Raw genomic sequence first — 16,895 nt, forward strand, 5'->3', positions numbered from 1 at the left:
ATTGTGTTTAAAGAGAGAAAGGTGCAATAGATAAGCACAAATTAAGAAAAAATTTAAACACTTTGAGGAATGTTGAGATTTTGAGGAAGAAAATAATTGTGTTTAAAGAGAGAAAGGTGGAGAGAAAGGTGGGCCAGAGAAATTTGGGCCCACGTTATAAAGTAAAAAAGAAAGTAACAAATTTGATAATTAAAGTAATTAGGAGTCAACATGGTGCATAAAACCCCGTTTTTTTATTTATTAACTTAAGAAAATGTGGTGGGCCCCTTGTGGCGGTGGGCCCCGTGCGGGCGCCCTGCCCGCACTGCCCACCGCACGGCCCTGGCTATGATTCGAGTGCTCCTATAAGTGTGTTATATGTCCTCTAAGGTTTTATGTGTTGGGTTTATTTCGTTCTTGAAATTAATTGATAGTGAACCTCATCCACTTGCTACTAGTCAAGACTCTCTTGTCTTCTAGCTAGCACATGGGTGGGGTCCACCTTTAGATAAGGAGATGGCATTCAAAGCAACTTCTTCCTATAACCTATTATCCTATATCTGTGACCTAGTGAAACTAGATGGTCTTTATAATGAGTTGTTTGACAACTCAATGTAAAGAACTTAGTGGGGTAAAGAAGGTTCCCACACGCGCGCACACACATACTTCGGGCGGGCATTTGGGTCCGGATCCCCGGGCGGGCTTTTGGACATTCAACCTTTGGGCCCGTGAGCCCGGGTGCGCGGTAGGGCATTTGGGCTTTGTTGCTGGGCTTTGTTGCTAGTTGTTGTATCGAGTTTATTACTTTGCTACCACTTTGTTGCCTCTTCTATCATTTTTCATAAGAGAATTGTTAATAGAACTCAAACGAGCATAAGAAAAACTTAACCTTAAAATAAAGATAAGCAGGAAAGGCTTTCAATGGGCTTAATAACGAAAGAGTGTATGCCATTTGTCTTTGAAGTTCAAGAGTCATCAAACTAGCTAGTTAATTTCGGAAGAGAGACATTTATCCGCTAAATAATTCGAATTAACAAAACATCAAAACTTTTTTATTGATAATGAGGAGTCCGAAATTACACAAATGGTAAAGTTTCAATCATGTTCTAGAATAAAAATCATCGTTATGATTCTAGGCCCGAAGCAGAAACAAGTCTATTTTATTGTCACGTTATAATAGAAAAATAATATACTAGTCATAAAGAAAATCAAACTTTTCTGAAAGAAGTTAAGGTTTTATAAGCCAACCCATTTTCTTCATGAACCACAGCTTCATAGTTCTCAGGAGATTGACTTCCATCTTTCGCTGCCAGAATAAGTTTATAATCCTTCCCTGAATCAACTAATTGTATCTCACCCCTGATTACATGATCCAATACTAATACAGATTTGACCTCATAGTTGTGTGCAATCACTGCAACTTTTGCTATCTCTACTATACGTGGGTGATTCACATCTCGAATTGGTTCCCAACCACTTACTGCTACGATTTCGTTGAAGAGGATGGAGAAAGAAACCAAGAGAACAAAAGGAATGAGAGATTTTGAATTCATCATTTTCTTTTTCTTTTTTACTTGTTATGCAACTTCTATGAAGTTTTCTCGTTTATATAGACAATTGGGTAGAAGGTAATCGGGATTGTCGTATCAGTTTCCATAACACCGCATTCAAGACATATATTTTGCTTTCATTTTTCACAAATAACCGAGGAAACAAATGCCGAAAAATATTTTCTTTTCTTAGAAACGAATTGAATGACTTGATTTTTTGGATGCTCGATCAATTTATTATATTATTTTCCGAAAATATATATTTTCTAGAATAATAGAGACCGCACATAACGAGAAAGCAAGGTGCTTTTGGTTAAGAAATCATTGGCAAATGTAAGGTTTTCATACCATTCCCTTTGACAAAAATAGTTATAAATAATTTATGACGTAAATTTCCTATATATATATATATATATATATATGAAATTTTTTCTTATATACATCATATGTTAAATCATAAGTATTTCGTCAAAAAAAAAAATGTTAAATCATAAGTTATTTTTATTTTTTACAAATGAATTTCACACCTAAGCTGTGTATTGCAAAAAAAAACTAATATTGGTGGCTTCAAAGTCAACCTCACATCCCATTTTTGTATTGGGCGTCATATACAAATCTATTTTTTTTACTTAGTCACATCCTCTAACCGAGTTAACTAAAAATAACAGATAAAATAGCAAATTTTGTGTTTTAGAATTACTAAAACCGAAAATGGGTGAGAGGCCCAATAAATGGAGGGTAAATAAGCTTCATCCCCGGCCCAAAACAAAAATGAGGACCCAGTCCAAAATGCCAGAAAATCTGACTATTCCCTCTTTTCTTGACTGTTTCCTCTTTTCTTTTGTTTTTTCTGCCTTTTTTGCTCATGCCCGGTACTTTGAGAGCCTCACCTTCCTTAATTATCTGACTGATTGAAAATCAACATCAAATGAGGATCATATCTTGAGAAGGAAATCTTCCTAAATCGACTTTCTTCCCAACTGTTGTCGCCCTATTCTGATTAATCTCCCTGATTAATAGCTCTTCTTTCTCTCTCCATAACGAAAAGATCTCTCTTCATGCTCTGTTTGCTGATCAACAAAATTATTTTCTTCTGCAACAAAGATTCATGTCTTGGAAAGAGTTTTTTATTGTATATTAGAGATTCAAGACACTATACCACACAGATCAAGGAAGTTGTAAAATCTGTTTTCTTCTCTCCATTCGTGGTAAGAGATTCCAGATTTAGGGTTTCTTAAAAACCAAACTGGATAACAACAAATCTGTGTTTTTATCAAACCAGATCAGATCTCTATGTTAATTTGGTTTTACTATTTACGGTCAACCTTGGGTTTATTTGCAAGAGGTTTGCTAGATTTGTTATTTTTAGGTTTTTATAAAGAGATTGAACCAATTTTTGTTAGATTTATTAGATTTATTATTTGTTCTGGGAATATTCCAATGTTGAGTGCAAAGAATGTTGTACTGAACATCTCCCGGTTCCTGTTACATGTGCATCTGCATTGTATACAATAGATTCTTTTTTTTGGAGAATATTGGAATGTTACGTGTACAAAATATTTACTAGACATTAATAAGTTCCCGACATCATTTTTCACTTCACTTCTTTTGCCTAAGAATATTGAAATGTAGGATAGAATGTGACACCTAACATCTTAAAGTTTCCTTCAGATACTGTACCACTTTTTTGTTATATTCAGCGTGATTGATACACCTTTTCGTCCAAATGTGGCGTGGATCATTTTATGTACAGTACATTACGAGATGTGAGGTGCATACTTCTATTTGGAGTACATAAGAAAATGTATTGTATATTTCAAAATATACTACACATTTCCGAATGTACTGTACATTTCAAAATGTACACTCTGAACGCTTTCTAAACAAAGTCAAGAGAGGTATCTATTTGAATTTGGCATGAAAACCTACTGTTGAAGTTTCACATTGTACAATTTTGTTATCATTTGCATCTTGAAAGTTTCATATAGTATGTTTTGTTACCAAATGGCTAGTACATGGAACAATTCCCGGTACACAATAAAATTCCCAGTAAGTGTCTAGTACATAACTAAATAGCCAGTACATAAACAATTCCTGGTACACAAGAAAATTTCCAGTATAAAAATGTCTAGTACATAACCAAATGTCTAGTGCATAAAATAATTCCCGGTACACAAGATAATTCCCAGTACAAAAGTGTCCAGTAAATAAAAAAACAGTACATAGAAAAATGTCCTATAAATTTTTCTTCAAAATATACGTTTTGGAAGGAATGTCCTATAATTGTCCATCATATAAGGAGAGAATGTTTGAGAAAAAGAAAGAAGTTAAGATTGGAGAAAGAAAATATGTTTAAAAAGAAGAAAAAATACAGAGAGAATCGAATCAACGGGAAAATACCAAAAAATATATGGAAACAAATCAATGAAAAACTACCAAATGGTCAGTACATAAAACAATTCCCTGTACACAAGAAATTTTGCAATACAAAAGCGTCCAGTACATAACCAAATGGCTAGTACATAAAATAATTCCCTGTACCCTAGATAATTCCCAGTAAATAAAAAAAATGTACAGTAAAAAGAAAAATGTCCTATAAATTTTCCTTGAAAATAATATACGTTTTGGAAGGAATGTCCTATAATTGTCCATCATATAAAGAGTGAAGAAAATAAATAAGATTGGAGAGAGAGAAAATATGTTTAAAAAGAAGAAAAAATACAGAGAGAATCAAATTTTGCGAATGTACTAAACATTTGCGAATGTACATTTTGACGCTTTCTAAACTACGTAAGGTGATGTATCTTATTTAAAATTTTGTACAAGAACCTACTATTAAAGTTTCACTTAAACATAAATGTTCCAAAACATGCATTCGTGTACAGTAAATTACAGGTGTGTTAGTGCATGAGCAAAAGTATCGTAAATATTACAAAAGTGGTAGTAAACGGATGTATAAACTTAAAACAACAAAACATTTGAGACACTTCATCTTCCATTCTCTTTCTCCATCCCTCTTGAGACTCATTCATATCATGTTAGTTATATTGTTGTCGTGTTCTTTTGCTTAGGCACAATAGCGGTAGTAGAGTCCACATGTGCTTCCTGTAAAATGGAAACATTAAGTGGTAAGTACATCTCAAATAACACCATCTAATGAATTATGTACAAAGAAGAATACAACAAAGACTAACACACTTTCATTCTCATTTCAAATATAGTATATACAAATATATTTTCCAGGAACAAACATGTGTACATAGAACTAAACTTTGTAAAATCTTTTTCCCTGAACAAACTCTGTACGGGGAACAAAAATATGTAAATGAAACTAACTAGAACATAATAGTTAGGCAGAAATGACCTAGATGAAAATATGCACTGTAAAGGAAACTATTTATCGGGAAGAAAACAGTTTACAGGACAGAAAACTAGGTATCGAAAGTTAATAATTTTTAGAGTTCTTAACTAATAATCAAACACAAAATTTCTTCGATCAAGGGTTTCGGAATAAAATTCAACCGGGAAGGATTTTTGAATCAAACGAGAAAGTTAATTTCATTTAGGTTATGTTAATGAGGGAGAAGGAGAAACCCATTTTTAACAAACTCAAAACCCCATCTGAATTTTTTTCCCAAATCAACAACAGATTTTTTTTTGTTATGAAGAAGATATCTAAGATCTAAGTAGATACTTACAGTTCTCTGCGTAAGAGAAAGCTTTTCAGATTTAGGGAAAGCTTCTTCACCATCTGCACCCACAAAGGGGAAGATGTAAGAGAAAACTTTTCAGATTTACGTTTTTTTATGTAATATTGGTGAGAGAGTATAAAAACTTACAGTTTCAAGTGATTCTTAGAAGAGTACCTCTTCGATGGAGCTTTGTTGGAGGCGAAATCAAGAAGGTTAATTAGAAGATCTGATTTGTAAGTGATTTCTAAAGAGATAGAAGCAAATTTCTTGAGAACGAAAGCTAGAACAGTGAATGTCTTCGTTGAAAAGGAAAAATGGTTTTTCCAAAACTGAAAGGCGTGGGTAGTAATTAATGGAGACGTGATGGTTGCCTTATTGGGTCTTTTCAAAACTGAGCGGACAAATTTTCGCAGACATCTTTGAATGGCAATTCTGTAAATACTTAAAGAACCAAGGTCGTTCTCATTTTTTATTTTGAGAACCTGACGCATGGACCTGCCCCGTATCTCCAATATTTTATGAAAATTTTTGTGGTCAAATAGATATTCACTCTCTCTCAACAAAATAAAAAATATCTCTATTTCTCTCTCCTATTTATGTGAAGATTGAGAACACCTTGAATGATGGGTGGAAGAGGTTTTTTCTCTCCGTCCATAAAAGAGTTCATGGTTTAATGACAAGAGAAATATCATCTTTTCACCCTGTGGAAGAGAAAATGTGAGAAATTTCTCTATCCTAACTTCTTGGCTTTTTTAATCTCTATCTTTGTAATTCTCTTCGTGTATTTATTTTCTTTTAATTTTCTCTAACTATAAGACAATAATTATATGGGTTTTCTTGGAAATAAATATTGTTCATTGGACAGTCGAATTTTTTTGGTGCACACGTTTTAATGGTTCGACGTTTATATGAGATCGATAATTTTGGTGTTAAGGTTTAACGGCCTATGGAAGATTGATATTTCTAACGTAAAAAGTTCAAAAATGTAGAGAACATAAAGAGATAATAACTTAAGGCCACCCACTTTGGGGAACACAAGAGCATCCTTGGGGGTAAAATATTTCGAATAAGTCAGTCTTTTTTTGTTTACTTTTTGTTTTTCTCTCTCTGCCTCTGTCTATATTTCTCTTTTTCTTTTTGTCTATCTCTTTCTTTCTCTCTCTGTCTCTCAAACTTCAACATTCTCTTTCTCTCCATCTCACTATTCCAATGAAGAGAAGGGTTGGTCTTAGACGAAGAAAAGGGTTTCAGGCAAAATCCTCGAAGAGGGTATCGTCACCAATCGAGCACCATAGTTGTTGGTAGGAGACTAATAAATCTGCTAGCAGGCTTGGAGGCTAGCTTTTTCGTCCACGTAATCCGAGGTCTCCCCTATGACCACCAACATGTTTCCTCATTTTGAAAGCTCTGGGAAACATGGTTGCACACACAAACAACTAATCATAAATGCAAACGCGAGTAATTTATGAGGAAGTTCTGCAAGAGGAAGAACAATGCATCAGGCAAAAGCTAAGAAGTCTAACGTAGTTAGGACCTTGAGGTATACAAGATCTTCTCTTCGTCTCAGATTTATCCTCCACGGCTTCGAAGATTCTTTCCTATGTAATAAGGATTGTTCTTGTATTCTCTTGATTTGAACTTATCATGTAGAAGAGAATACTTCTTGCCCAAGAAAGGTAAGTCAAAGTCCGGGTCCGGAGCTTCTCGGCTATGTCGTTAACCGCATAGCTGTCTGGCGAGGGACTCTTAATAGTTATGCTAACTCTGCCGCCCTCATTAGCTATTCGTGTATGATTTAATGTATCCATCAGGTCCATCTCACTCTTACTAGTACCCTAACAATCAATCTCTCTCCACTTTCTCTCAAACTAATCATCCCCTAACAATCTATCTCTCTCCAGCTTTCTCTTTCTAACTAGTTTTCCCCTAACAATCTATCTTTCTCTAACGAGGCCTCGATGAGAAATTGTTGGAAAATACTCTATTTCTGGTGATTGTTCATCTTACGGTGCATAGGTTTAACAAAATATTTGGTTGGGACCAAGTCACAAAAAATTGGTAGGCGCGGTTTTCAGAACCTTTAATACTCTTACAACCATGAGAACACAAAGGTCATCAACCTAAGAAGAGAACTATCACCTTTGATAATACATACTAAATGGTTTACCATTAAATCTATAAAAATGTGGTCAAATTCATTTCATTTTGTGAGAGACGGTTTGCATTGGAAGTTTCCAAATTGAAGGCGGTTTGAAGGAATTGGAGGCGGTTTTGGATTTGGAGGCAGTTTCCAAATTTAAGTTTCTAATTTCTAAGTTTAGAGTCGGCTTATAATGTATTTAAAAAGGGGGATTGAGTGCTTTGTTATACACATCAACACAACTACTCAACAACAACTCTTCTTTAGAGATCTAGAGAGAGAGAGCAAGAGTGAGAGAAATTTTTCATAGTTTTGAGCGGTGTTAAATTTCTCGGTCGTCGAAGATTTAGTATAGAAGGTTATTACTATACGGTACCATCTTGGGACGAACTTGCGGGTTGTGTGAGTCGTCTTCATCTATCCTTCAATAAAGATTTCTTGTTCGCCCGAGGACGTAGGCTTTAAAGCCGAACCTCGTTAATTCTGTTCGCATATTTGATTTTGACTTAGCTTTTCGATTAATCTTCATAATCGGATCAATTTCTAGGATAGGTTCGATAGCTTCCGCGACTTTCAGTTATAACACATTTAAATACAAATTTGTTAATGTATGCATCATTTGAAATTGGGAAATGCTAAGTGTACAAAGAATCTTGACACGATGAATCACATGGGTAAAAGAACCGTCCAGAACAAAGTCAAACATTGATAAACTTTTTTCTTTTAGTAAAAATGACTCATCATGTCAAGGATTTTGTTATTTTAGCACTCCCGTTTGAAATTTCCCCTAAGAGCATCTCCAATGGAACACTCTAACAAACACTCTATAAATCTTAATTGTCAAGTGTCAATAGAGATTCTCTTTCCTAAATGTCAATTTAGTCTCCAATGGAGATCTCTAAAGTCTTTATTCTTAATACACATGCCCCTCTTCAATCCAATAGATAAAAAGTAGTTGAAAAGTAAGGTTTTCTATTGGTTGGAACTATAAAGTAACACTTGGAGAGTCTCAAGTAGTCACTCTCATTTAAAGTTTCTTTCTCTATACACTCTATAATAAATGTGTCTTCCTCATATTAGAGTGTCTAACAAAGTGTTCCATTGAAGATGGTTTTTTATCAAAAACTCCAAAAAGTCATATGTGGCACTCTAAGTGTTAGAGATTGCGTGTCGCATTGGAGATGCTCTAAGTATGAAAAAAAAATCAATAAATCAAGCATGTTATTGATAAGTTCTCTTTTTGGGAGGTTCAAAACGGGGAGAAAATAGAGGTTTGGAAAGATAACTGGATCCCAACTCTAAACCATCCCCCGGATAATCTTTACAACTCACAAATAACGAAAGTATCACAACTTATCGATTAGGAAAAATGGAACGAAGATCTACTTAATAGCACTTTCGATGAAAAAACAAGAAATTTAATTCTGTCCATCCCTATTGCCTGTAACAATGAGGACCAGATGAGGTGGTCTCTAACAAAATCGGGAAATTTCTCGGTCAAATCCATGTATCAAAATCTTAGCATCAGTATGAATTCTCCACTATCAGTTACACCAAATTGGAATTTTATCTGGTCGATTCCAGTCGTACCTAGAATAAAATTATTCATTTGGAAAATATGTGTTAAAGCTCTCCCGGTTAGGGAAAGAATAGGAAAATACATCGACAATAATCCGAATTGCCTAACATGTAATGTTGTGAAAACCATAGAGCATGTGCTACTCCACTGTCCTTTGGCAAAAAACATATGGTTTTACTTCAATATCATTTCAGAACATATACCATCGGTTAGAGAATGGATTTTCACATGGGAACAAAACTCACAATCTAGTATAACGAGCAATAATATAAATTTGGCGACAATAATGTGGAATATATGGAAAATTCGATGCGATCACTGCTTTTAACATGAAATCAATTCCCTAGAACAAACACAATCAATGATAATAAACTTTCCCCAGTATAAGAAGAATACTCAGATTAAAACTAATGTGTTGCAAGAAAAATGGATCCCGCCAATGTTAGATTGGGTGGAAATAAATGTGGATGCGTCGTTCATCGACATACAAAATGTTGCAGGAACAAGCTTAATTATACACAACAATGAGTCGAAATTCTTAGAAGCTCACGCGACAACTACTAGAAGTAGAAATGTAGAGGAATGCGAATCTATAGCTATCCTCAAAGGGATGGAATGGGCGGTGGCCCATAATTACAGGAAAATAATTATAGAAAGTGATAATATCAATGTGATTCAATCTTTACAGAATAATAGAAATGAAATACAGTGGCAAACCAAAATGAATATACAAAAAATAAAGGAAATCACGCAAAGGTTGAAATCAGTTAAGTTTTCATATGTGAACAGAAAATTCAATCAGGTGGCAGGCAGACTGGCAAAGTGAGTAAGGAACAGGAATAGGAGGCAGACATGGAAGAACATCCCTTACTTTATTTCGCATATGTACTGTAATAGAACTCTTGTTTTTTAGTTTCAATATAATATCACTTCAAAAAAAAAAAAAAAAAAAAAGAAGAGTATGTTATAAAGCAAAAGAAAACAAAATTCATTTATTAGGGGCTTAAGGCTAGGGTGTGTTGGAACTTTAGTTGTTGAAAAATACAAGGGTATTATGGTAATAAACCCAAGTAAAATCCATAAAAACCATACGTTCTTCACCCCTCCCACCACCCTCTCTTCACTCCATTCTCTCTCTACAATGAAAACTCAAAAAGGGAAGAAAAACAAAAGGTGGTAGATATACATTCAACCACCTTCTTCCCTCTCTTAACCCTCATCCCCATTACCACCTTCTTCCAAGCTCGTCACCTCCACACCGATTTCCTCAAATACCCTTGATTTTTTTTCCCTTTTACCCTTACACACTTGCTTTTCACCATAAACCAAAGGTATGAACTTACTCAAAAAAAATAAGAGTCACCCTGTGAAAATAGGTAGTAGTATATTCTTCTTCTTGTTTTTATGATCCAAAGATTCTAATTTGTTGATATTTTTCTTTGGGTATTCTTCTCTTTCTCAATTGTTTGTTTTTGAGATTATGGGTACTTGTTGGGGTAGGACCAGTAGGTAGGTAGATTCTAGTAAGCTTTTGATTATCTCTTTGGCTATTGCATTTGTTCATGTATGAATTTTTCTCCAATTTTACGACCTCTAGACGTGTAGAAGTATGAAATGTACTTGAATTACTGAATTGCGGAGGTGGATTGTTTTAATTTTCTAGTATTGTTATCTTTGTTGATGGTTGACTTGAATTCTATGCTCATTGATTGGGTTTTGTATATATCTTGTTAATTATTGTGTATGTGGTTATAGGTCTTTTAAGTTTTATTTGAAATGGGGTTTTGAAGTCTATTATTGTTATCACCATGTTGAATTCCTAGGCAAATTAAAGAAGTTCCTTCCTGGTCTTTGAGCTCCTTGAAGTTTCAGTTTCGATGGGGCTTAAGGTCTCATTATTGTACGCAACCGATTAAGTTTACACAGGCATGCAGCAAAGGGTTTCTTATCATTTTTTTTTGAAGTTTTGAGATTATAGATATTGACTTCAACAACATATGGATTTTCTTTCTGAGCTTTCGGCAATTCAAATTTTGAACCAGTTCGACTAGCTCAGTGCTAAATAATCTTATAGTTCGGAACGAGTCTGCCAGGTAATTTTGTACTAGTTCGACTAGCCCACATATTGGTAAGGTATCAATTTCCTTCACACTTCCTGGTTCACAATTGATGAGGACAGACTGAAGAGGGTTTTCTTTGTATGGTGTTAATCTTATAGTTCGGAGCTAGTCGGCCAAGTGCCAAGTAGGACTGACTATTCAAGGGCTCGGGTGGGTAAGGCCGGTAGCAGGCTCTCGGGACGTTTTACTACTGTATTAAATTTGGCGCAGCGGTGAACTTGATGAAAAACTTACAACGACGACTAAAGCTTTTGAACTGATAAAATCTCTCAACTACGAAGAAAAATGAGAGAACTATGGTACTGTTGAATCATTGAAATGTCGAACAACTTTTTATTTTTTTGAAACTTTGAAGTAAATGTTGAACAATTATAGAGAAATCTCTTTATAAAGTACTCATATTTGAGTTCTCCTAACCAACTTCTAAGATAATATTTAAAGATTTTGAAGTTTATTAGCGCATGGTCAGGGATTCAAGAGGTTAAGAACTCACGGTAACTATATTTAGTCAAGTTAGTCTAAGTGGGGAGTGGGGTGGTCAAGAGTTGTCCATATGTTGGTTGTAGTAGAAATTATAAAACTTTATTAGAACTACATTGGTTAGATGTGCCTTGTTATTTTATAATATCACCCTCCCGAGCTAAGTTTTTACATTTATGTTCACATTCGTCTCATTTGATGTTTGTCTATTTTCATTATTTGTTCACACATGGGTTCTTTATGCCTTAACATCATCGACTGAACCATGTGTACTTACTGTTATTAGGAAAAGTGTTTCAACCATGGTGAGCTTAAGGAGGCGCAGACTCTTGGGGCTTTGTTCTGGTATATTGAACTCAATATAAGGCATTAGCTGAATACGGAAACTCATGAATTTTCTTCCTAATAGGAGGTCTAGTATAGGCTTACTAGTACGGCCTCCTTGACAAGTTCTATGTATTATTACTCAAACTATGAAATATTCCTTCATCGTAATAAAGAACTAGAAAGAGCTAGGTTCTAAATTATGCTTATATGAAGTCATTACCAGTTTTTTTGGAAATTGCAGGAAAAAATTGTTTCCCGGTTCAAATTCCTAAGGATATTGAGAATGGAAATGTTAATGGAAGTCATAATCAGAACGCAAACTCAGGCGCTGTGCATCCTTTGGCTTCAAATAATGTCATCCAGCCACAGGAGGTACACTGTATCGATGGATCTACTTCGTGCATAATTCTATTCCACGGTCCTTTCCTCTACACTATTTCTTCAATACATAGTCGATTTGCATTCATCGGCATTCTGTGATAGTCAGATAAACTTAATATCTTTGTAGTATATTTCATTCAATGATGTATGCTTTTGTTGCCTCGTAGCCTCTGTCATTTTCCTGTTTCGCCGAATTTGACTATATTGTGAAATGTATTTCATTTTAGTTCATCTGGATGAGACTTTTACTTATGAAAGGAGTCCACTTATCAGTTACAAGCTAGCAAACCAAGATTTCAGTAGTGTGTAGTGAATTTAGCTTGTACTGCAACTAGTGAAACCAACTGTTAGTATAAAGGATGAGAGCAAAATTGGATTTCTCTTTTTTATTAGTATCATGAGTTTTTAAGGTAACGATTTTGTTGAATTAAGAGTTCTTTCTTCTGACATGATTGCAAATTGCATCTCCAGAAGTGCTAAAGGGAATAGGTAGAAATGGGTAGCTGTATTAACTAACTTCTATCAGTTTGTTTATTACATTAGTATTTTGCTTGATGATGTTTGACATGATGTGTTCAAAAACGAGATTTTCGGCTTCTAAACCCCCTTTCATGATTATATATTGAACACTATTGAATAACCAATGTATGTCTATCGTTTTCTTGGTTCAATATACCGATAAGATGCACTGTTGTTTTTCAGGTCAATGTCCCAAAAACATGTCCTATATCCTCCAATATATGTTCAGGTTCATCAAAGGAGGAGCCAAGACAAGGAATTCCAGGTTCGACTTAGTGTGTGATATATCATCCAATTTCTGTTTATATTTTATCAATTATGTTAAGACTGAATTGGTGGGTTCGTATTATATTTTCAGCTCTTTTTGTAACTTTTCTGAAGTACATATGAGAACATGAAATGCCATAATATGATGGAGCATTTAGTTTTCACACAATTAGCAAATCGATGTAACTGTTTATACAACCTATTGGTGATAAAATTTATGGACAAGTTTTATCATCTTAATGAGAAAAACTGTCGTTTCAGAAAATATAGAAAAACCTCAAGGTATCTACATCAGTAGGGTTAGCACAATACAAAATTAGACATGCATTTTGGGGTTTTACGAGAAAAGTTAAGGAGTTCCCAAGGATACTTTCATGTTCAAATAGATAATTTGAATGTTACGAGTTGTCATTTTCTAAGACATGAATGTAGTGGTATTGTATCTGTAGGCTGAATGATTCAACAAAGTGTTACTCTCCAAGTCCAGGGAATCGGGCCTCGGTTAGTCGAGCTTGAGTCTCGCACCCAAGTACTTAAACAAGCGGTTGACCTCTTTAAATTTACTGATCAGCTCGCAAGCAGACGCCAATTTGAAATTTGGTATTCATATACCAGGTTTAAATATTAGTATCTCCCCTGTCCCAAAACTTGTATGAAAATGTCAATTTGTTAGAAGTAAGCATTTCTTTCATTTTGGAGTCACTTTACGAAGCATAAATTGTTGATTAAGTAGTTTAAAAACTCAAAAACTAGTAGGACCTTAACAAAAAAAATTGATTTCTAGAGCAACGTATCAAACGAAGAAAACGACATCGGAGAAAACAGTTCCAAGACCAGGAACCATGTATACTGAGAGGTGTTTATTTCAAGAATTCAAAATGGCAGGCAGCAATCAAAGTCGAGAAAAAGCAAATCCACTTGGGTACTGTTGGTTCTCAAGAAGAAGCTGCTCACTTGTATGACAGGTATTAAATCTTGTCTGCTGTTTCTTCATAAGAGTGTATAATACATAAGCGATGATCACATTTTTTCTTACTGAGGTTTTAGTCTTTCGAGTTGACCAGTTAATTGTATACCCATTAAAAATACATGGAGAACTTTAATAAAGTTCGGAAGCAATTCACTGCAAGAGCAAGTCCTGTGTTAGGTTCCCATAGATTCACAAAGAGCAACGTCTTTCTAGTGCAATACTTAACTTTACCGAGCTTGACCGGAAAAACCGGGTCAAGCTACACGTCTACTAACACTGTATTCTAATTAAAAAAACTCAGGTCTTTATAACCGATATGATACTTTATCTTGATAGATCGGTCAAGAGACCTCAGGTCCAAAATTCCGTAAAGCTCCACAAAGTAGTGGAAGCTTATGGAAGTATGCAATGAAACCATGGATTTTAGGCCAAAAAATCTGGTTTTTGTGGTAAAATCAAGGAACCATAGACGACTACAACTTGCTCGAAAGAAAGACATGGCTGAACCAAATTTCTAATAAAAACCGCATAATGGGACAAATATTTGCTATTTCATCTTGTTTGTACTTGCACATAATCGTGTTAGGATCATAAATAGAATTGATACCATCTTGTATGTACTTGCACATAATCGTAATATCAGTTTGTCTAATTATTCAATTGAGCAACTTTATTTTGTATTTTATACACCATTTTACCTATGCAGGGCCGCATTTATGTGTGGGAGGGAACCAAACTTTGAACTCCCAGAGGAGGAGAAGCAAGAACTGAGGCGTCTCAAGTGGGATGAATTCTTAGCAATAACTCGCAGTTCAATAACAAATAAAAGTAAAATTTCCTCTCTTCATTCTATTCTATCGAAGTCTTGATTTTGCTGTAACAAAGGAAGTTGGTCGATTTTCCCACATGGTGCAGTTAATTATATCCTTGAAACTAGTCATCTCTTTTTCCATATTAGTTTTATGAACGACGAAAGATTCTAAATGTGGTTAGTATAAGTTCACTCATTATCGATGAATGTCCTAAACAATCGTCAGTCTTAATCCATGTGAAAACCAAGTCATTATTCATTTTCCTCAAAATAATGTTTCCTTCAATGGCCTTCTTTTGTCTTTCAGGAAACCAAAGAAGGGTTGAGGAAGGGTCGAGAAAGAAGCCTAGGGCTTCGCTTCATGGTAACAACTGGTTAGGGGAGCACCAAAATGGTTTTCCGACTTCAGAAGGTGTACAAAGACCGACATCGCTCTCTTGATTGTTATCATTTTCTTGAACATGATAGAATTAGTGAATCATATGGGTACTAGTTCTATTTCATTCTCATTTTTTTGGGTATAAGGCCCTTCCATTAGGGCTAATTGTTGTCGTGTATCGGCGTTGTTAATCTTTTTTCTGGATGCTATTCTTATTCTAATAAAATTTCCATTTCTTAGAATCATATCAACTTTCTATCCACAAATTGTACACTATGCTTTTTAGACCCTACTACATGAAGATGACCCACCAAATAAATGTATGGCCAGAGTGCAAAAGTGCCTACAGCTTCTGGACCACACAATGTGGGGGTTCGCAAGGTAGTTTCACTATAGAATAATCCAAACAGTTTTCAGGTAGTTTTCTCATTCTTTCACCCATAAAAAGGTAGTTTTCTCATTTTCATGCCAATTTAGGTGGCAATTTGTTTGGCCAAAACAGTAAAACTAAAATAAAGAACCTCAAAAGTTAATTCTATCCAGACAGTCCACTAAAGAGGGAAAATTTACAAAAACTCCTATCAATTTTTTTTATCAAAAATAACCCATAAATATATTCTTTTGGGCTTCTGCTTTATATATAAGGTTTCTCCGACAGCTTTGCACGATTAAAGTTTGCACAGCTTCGTGTTGGGGCCCTCCTTATAATAAAAGGACTCCTAGTTGAAATAGGATTTCCCTTATTCCTTGTTTAGAGAAAAATAGAAACTTCTATTTTTTTCAAGCCTAAAAAAGAATTCCTATTTCTATTGGTAAACCTCCCTATTTATCATTATAAAAGGGAATGAAAGGGAAGAGATTATTCACAACTTTCACAAAGAGAAGTCAGAGAAAGAGAGATTTCTGAAGTGGTTCTTTCAAGAGAGATTGAAAGAGAAGAATATTGGTTTGAAGAAAAGAAGATTATTAATCTTGTGAAGCAATTTAGTTTGTGGTTATCTTCTTCAACCTTTAGTAATCCAGGATTTGTTCAAATCCTAAGAAGTAAGAGATTTCTATTTCTTTGTTTCTTTGTTCAGTTTATCCACCATAGTTTTGTTGAAGAGTTGTTATCCAAGAGTGTTTCTACACATCTTGAAGAATTGGTTGATCCCATATTGCTTTAGGGAAGAATTGTGCAACCTATTATTTTATTATAGTGGAAGATTTCTGGACTAGGTCCCGTGGTTTTTTACCTTCTATCTTGGAGGGGGTTTTTGCCACGTTAAATTATCTTGGTGTCTCTGCTTTTACTTTCACATCGTTTATCTTCATATTCCTGAACAAGTTAATTGGGTTATTTTTCCTATCAAGTGGTATCAGAGCTCAGGTTGGATTTATTGTTCAGAAATATGGAAATGAATACTAATCGCATAATTAGTTTAGATGGAGAAAACTATTTGATGTGGAAAGCAAAAATGAAAGATTTGTTATACTGCAAAGACCTAGCTGCACCCGTTGAAAATCACGGTACAAAACCGATGAAGATGGATGAAGAAGACTGGAAGGTATTAGATCGAAAGGTTGTTGGATTTATTCGACAATGGGTAGAACCCAGTGTTTTTCATCATGTATCGACGGAGACTTCCGCTTTTAGTCTATGGAGGAAACTAGAAGAATTATATGATCAAAAGACAACTGCAAAAAGGCTTACGTGTTCAG

General features: G+C 34.8%; 1 protein-coding gene and 1 pseudogene across 2 annotated transcripts; one reads left to right on the forward strand and one right to left on the reverse strand.

Annotated features, from left to right (window-relative positions):
• Window positions 1-1,187: 1,187 nt before the first annotated feature.
• LOC147549393 (cysteine proteinase inhibitor 1 pseudogene) lies at window positions 1,188-1,535 on the reverse strand (annotated as a pseudogene).
• An 8,513-nt stretch (window positions 1,536-10,048) lies between these two features.
• LOC147549394 (ethylene-responsive transcription factor-like protein At4g13040) lies at window positions 10,049-15,439 on the forward strand. 2 transcript variants are annotated; one of them, XM_086671730.1, is made up of 7 exons: window positions 10,049-10,271; window positions 11,827-11,885; window positions 12,109-12,239; window positions 12,951-13,032; window positions 13,819-13,999; window positions 14,711-14,832; window positions 15,123-15,439. In XM_086671730.1, the coding sequence occupies exons 2-7, from the start codon at window positions 11,843-11,845 to the stop codon at window positions 15,254-15,256; spliced, it is 693 nt and encodes a 230-aa protein (XP_086527856.1). In that variant the 5' UTR covers window positions 10,049-10,271; window positions 11,827-11,842; the 3' UTR covers window positions 15,257-15,439. The 2 variants fall into 2 exon arrangements, with proteins under 2 accessions (XP_086527856.1, XP_086527855.1); XM_086671729.1 differs by having other exon boundaries at window positions 10,112-11,359.
• The last annotated feature ends 1,456 nt before the right edge of the window (window positions 15,440-16,895 follow it).

The sequence above is a fragment of the Eschscholzia californica genome, unplaced genomic scaffold (genome assembly GCF_041429995.1).
Source record: "Eschscholzia californica isolate CP2 unplaced genomic scaffold, dmEscCali1.0.p SCAF_3, whole genome shotgun sequence".
In the NCBI taxonomy this organism is placed as follows: Eukaryota; Viridiplantae; Streptophyta; class Magnoliopsida; order Ranunculales; family Papaveraceae; genus Eschscholzia; species Eschscholzia californica.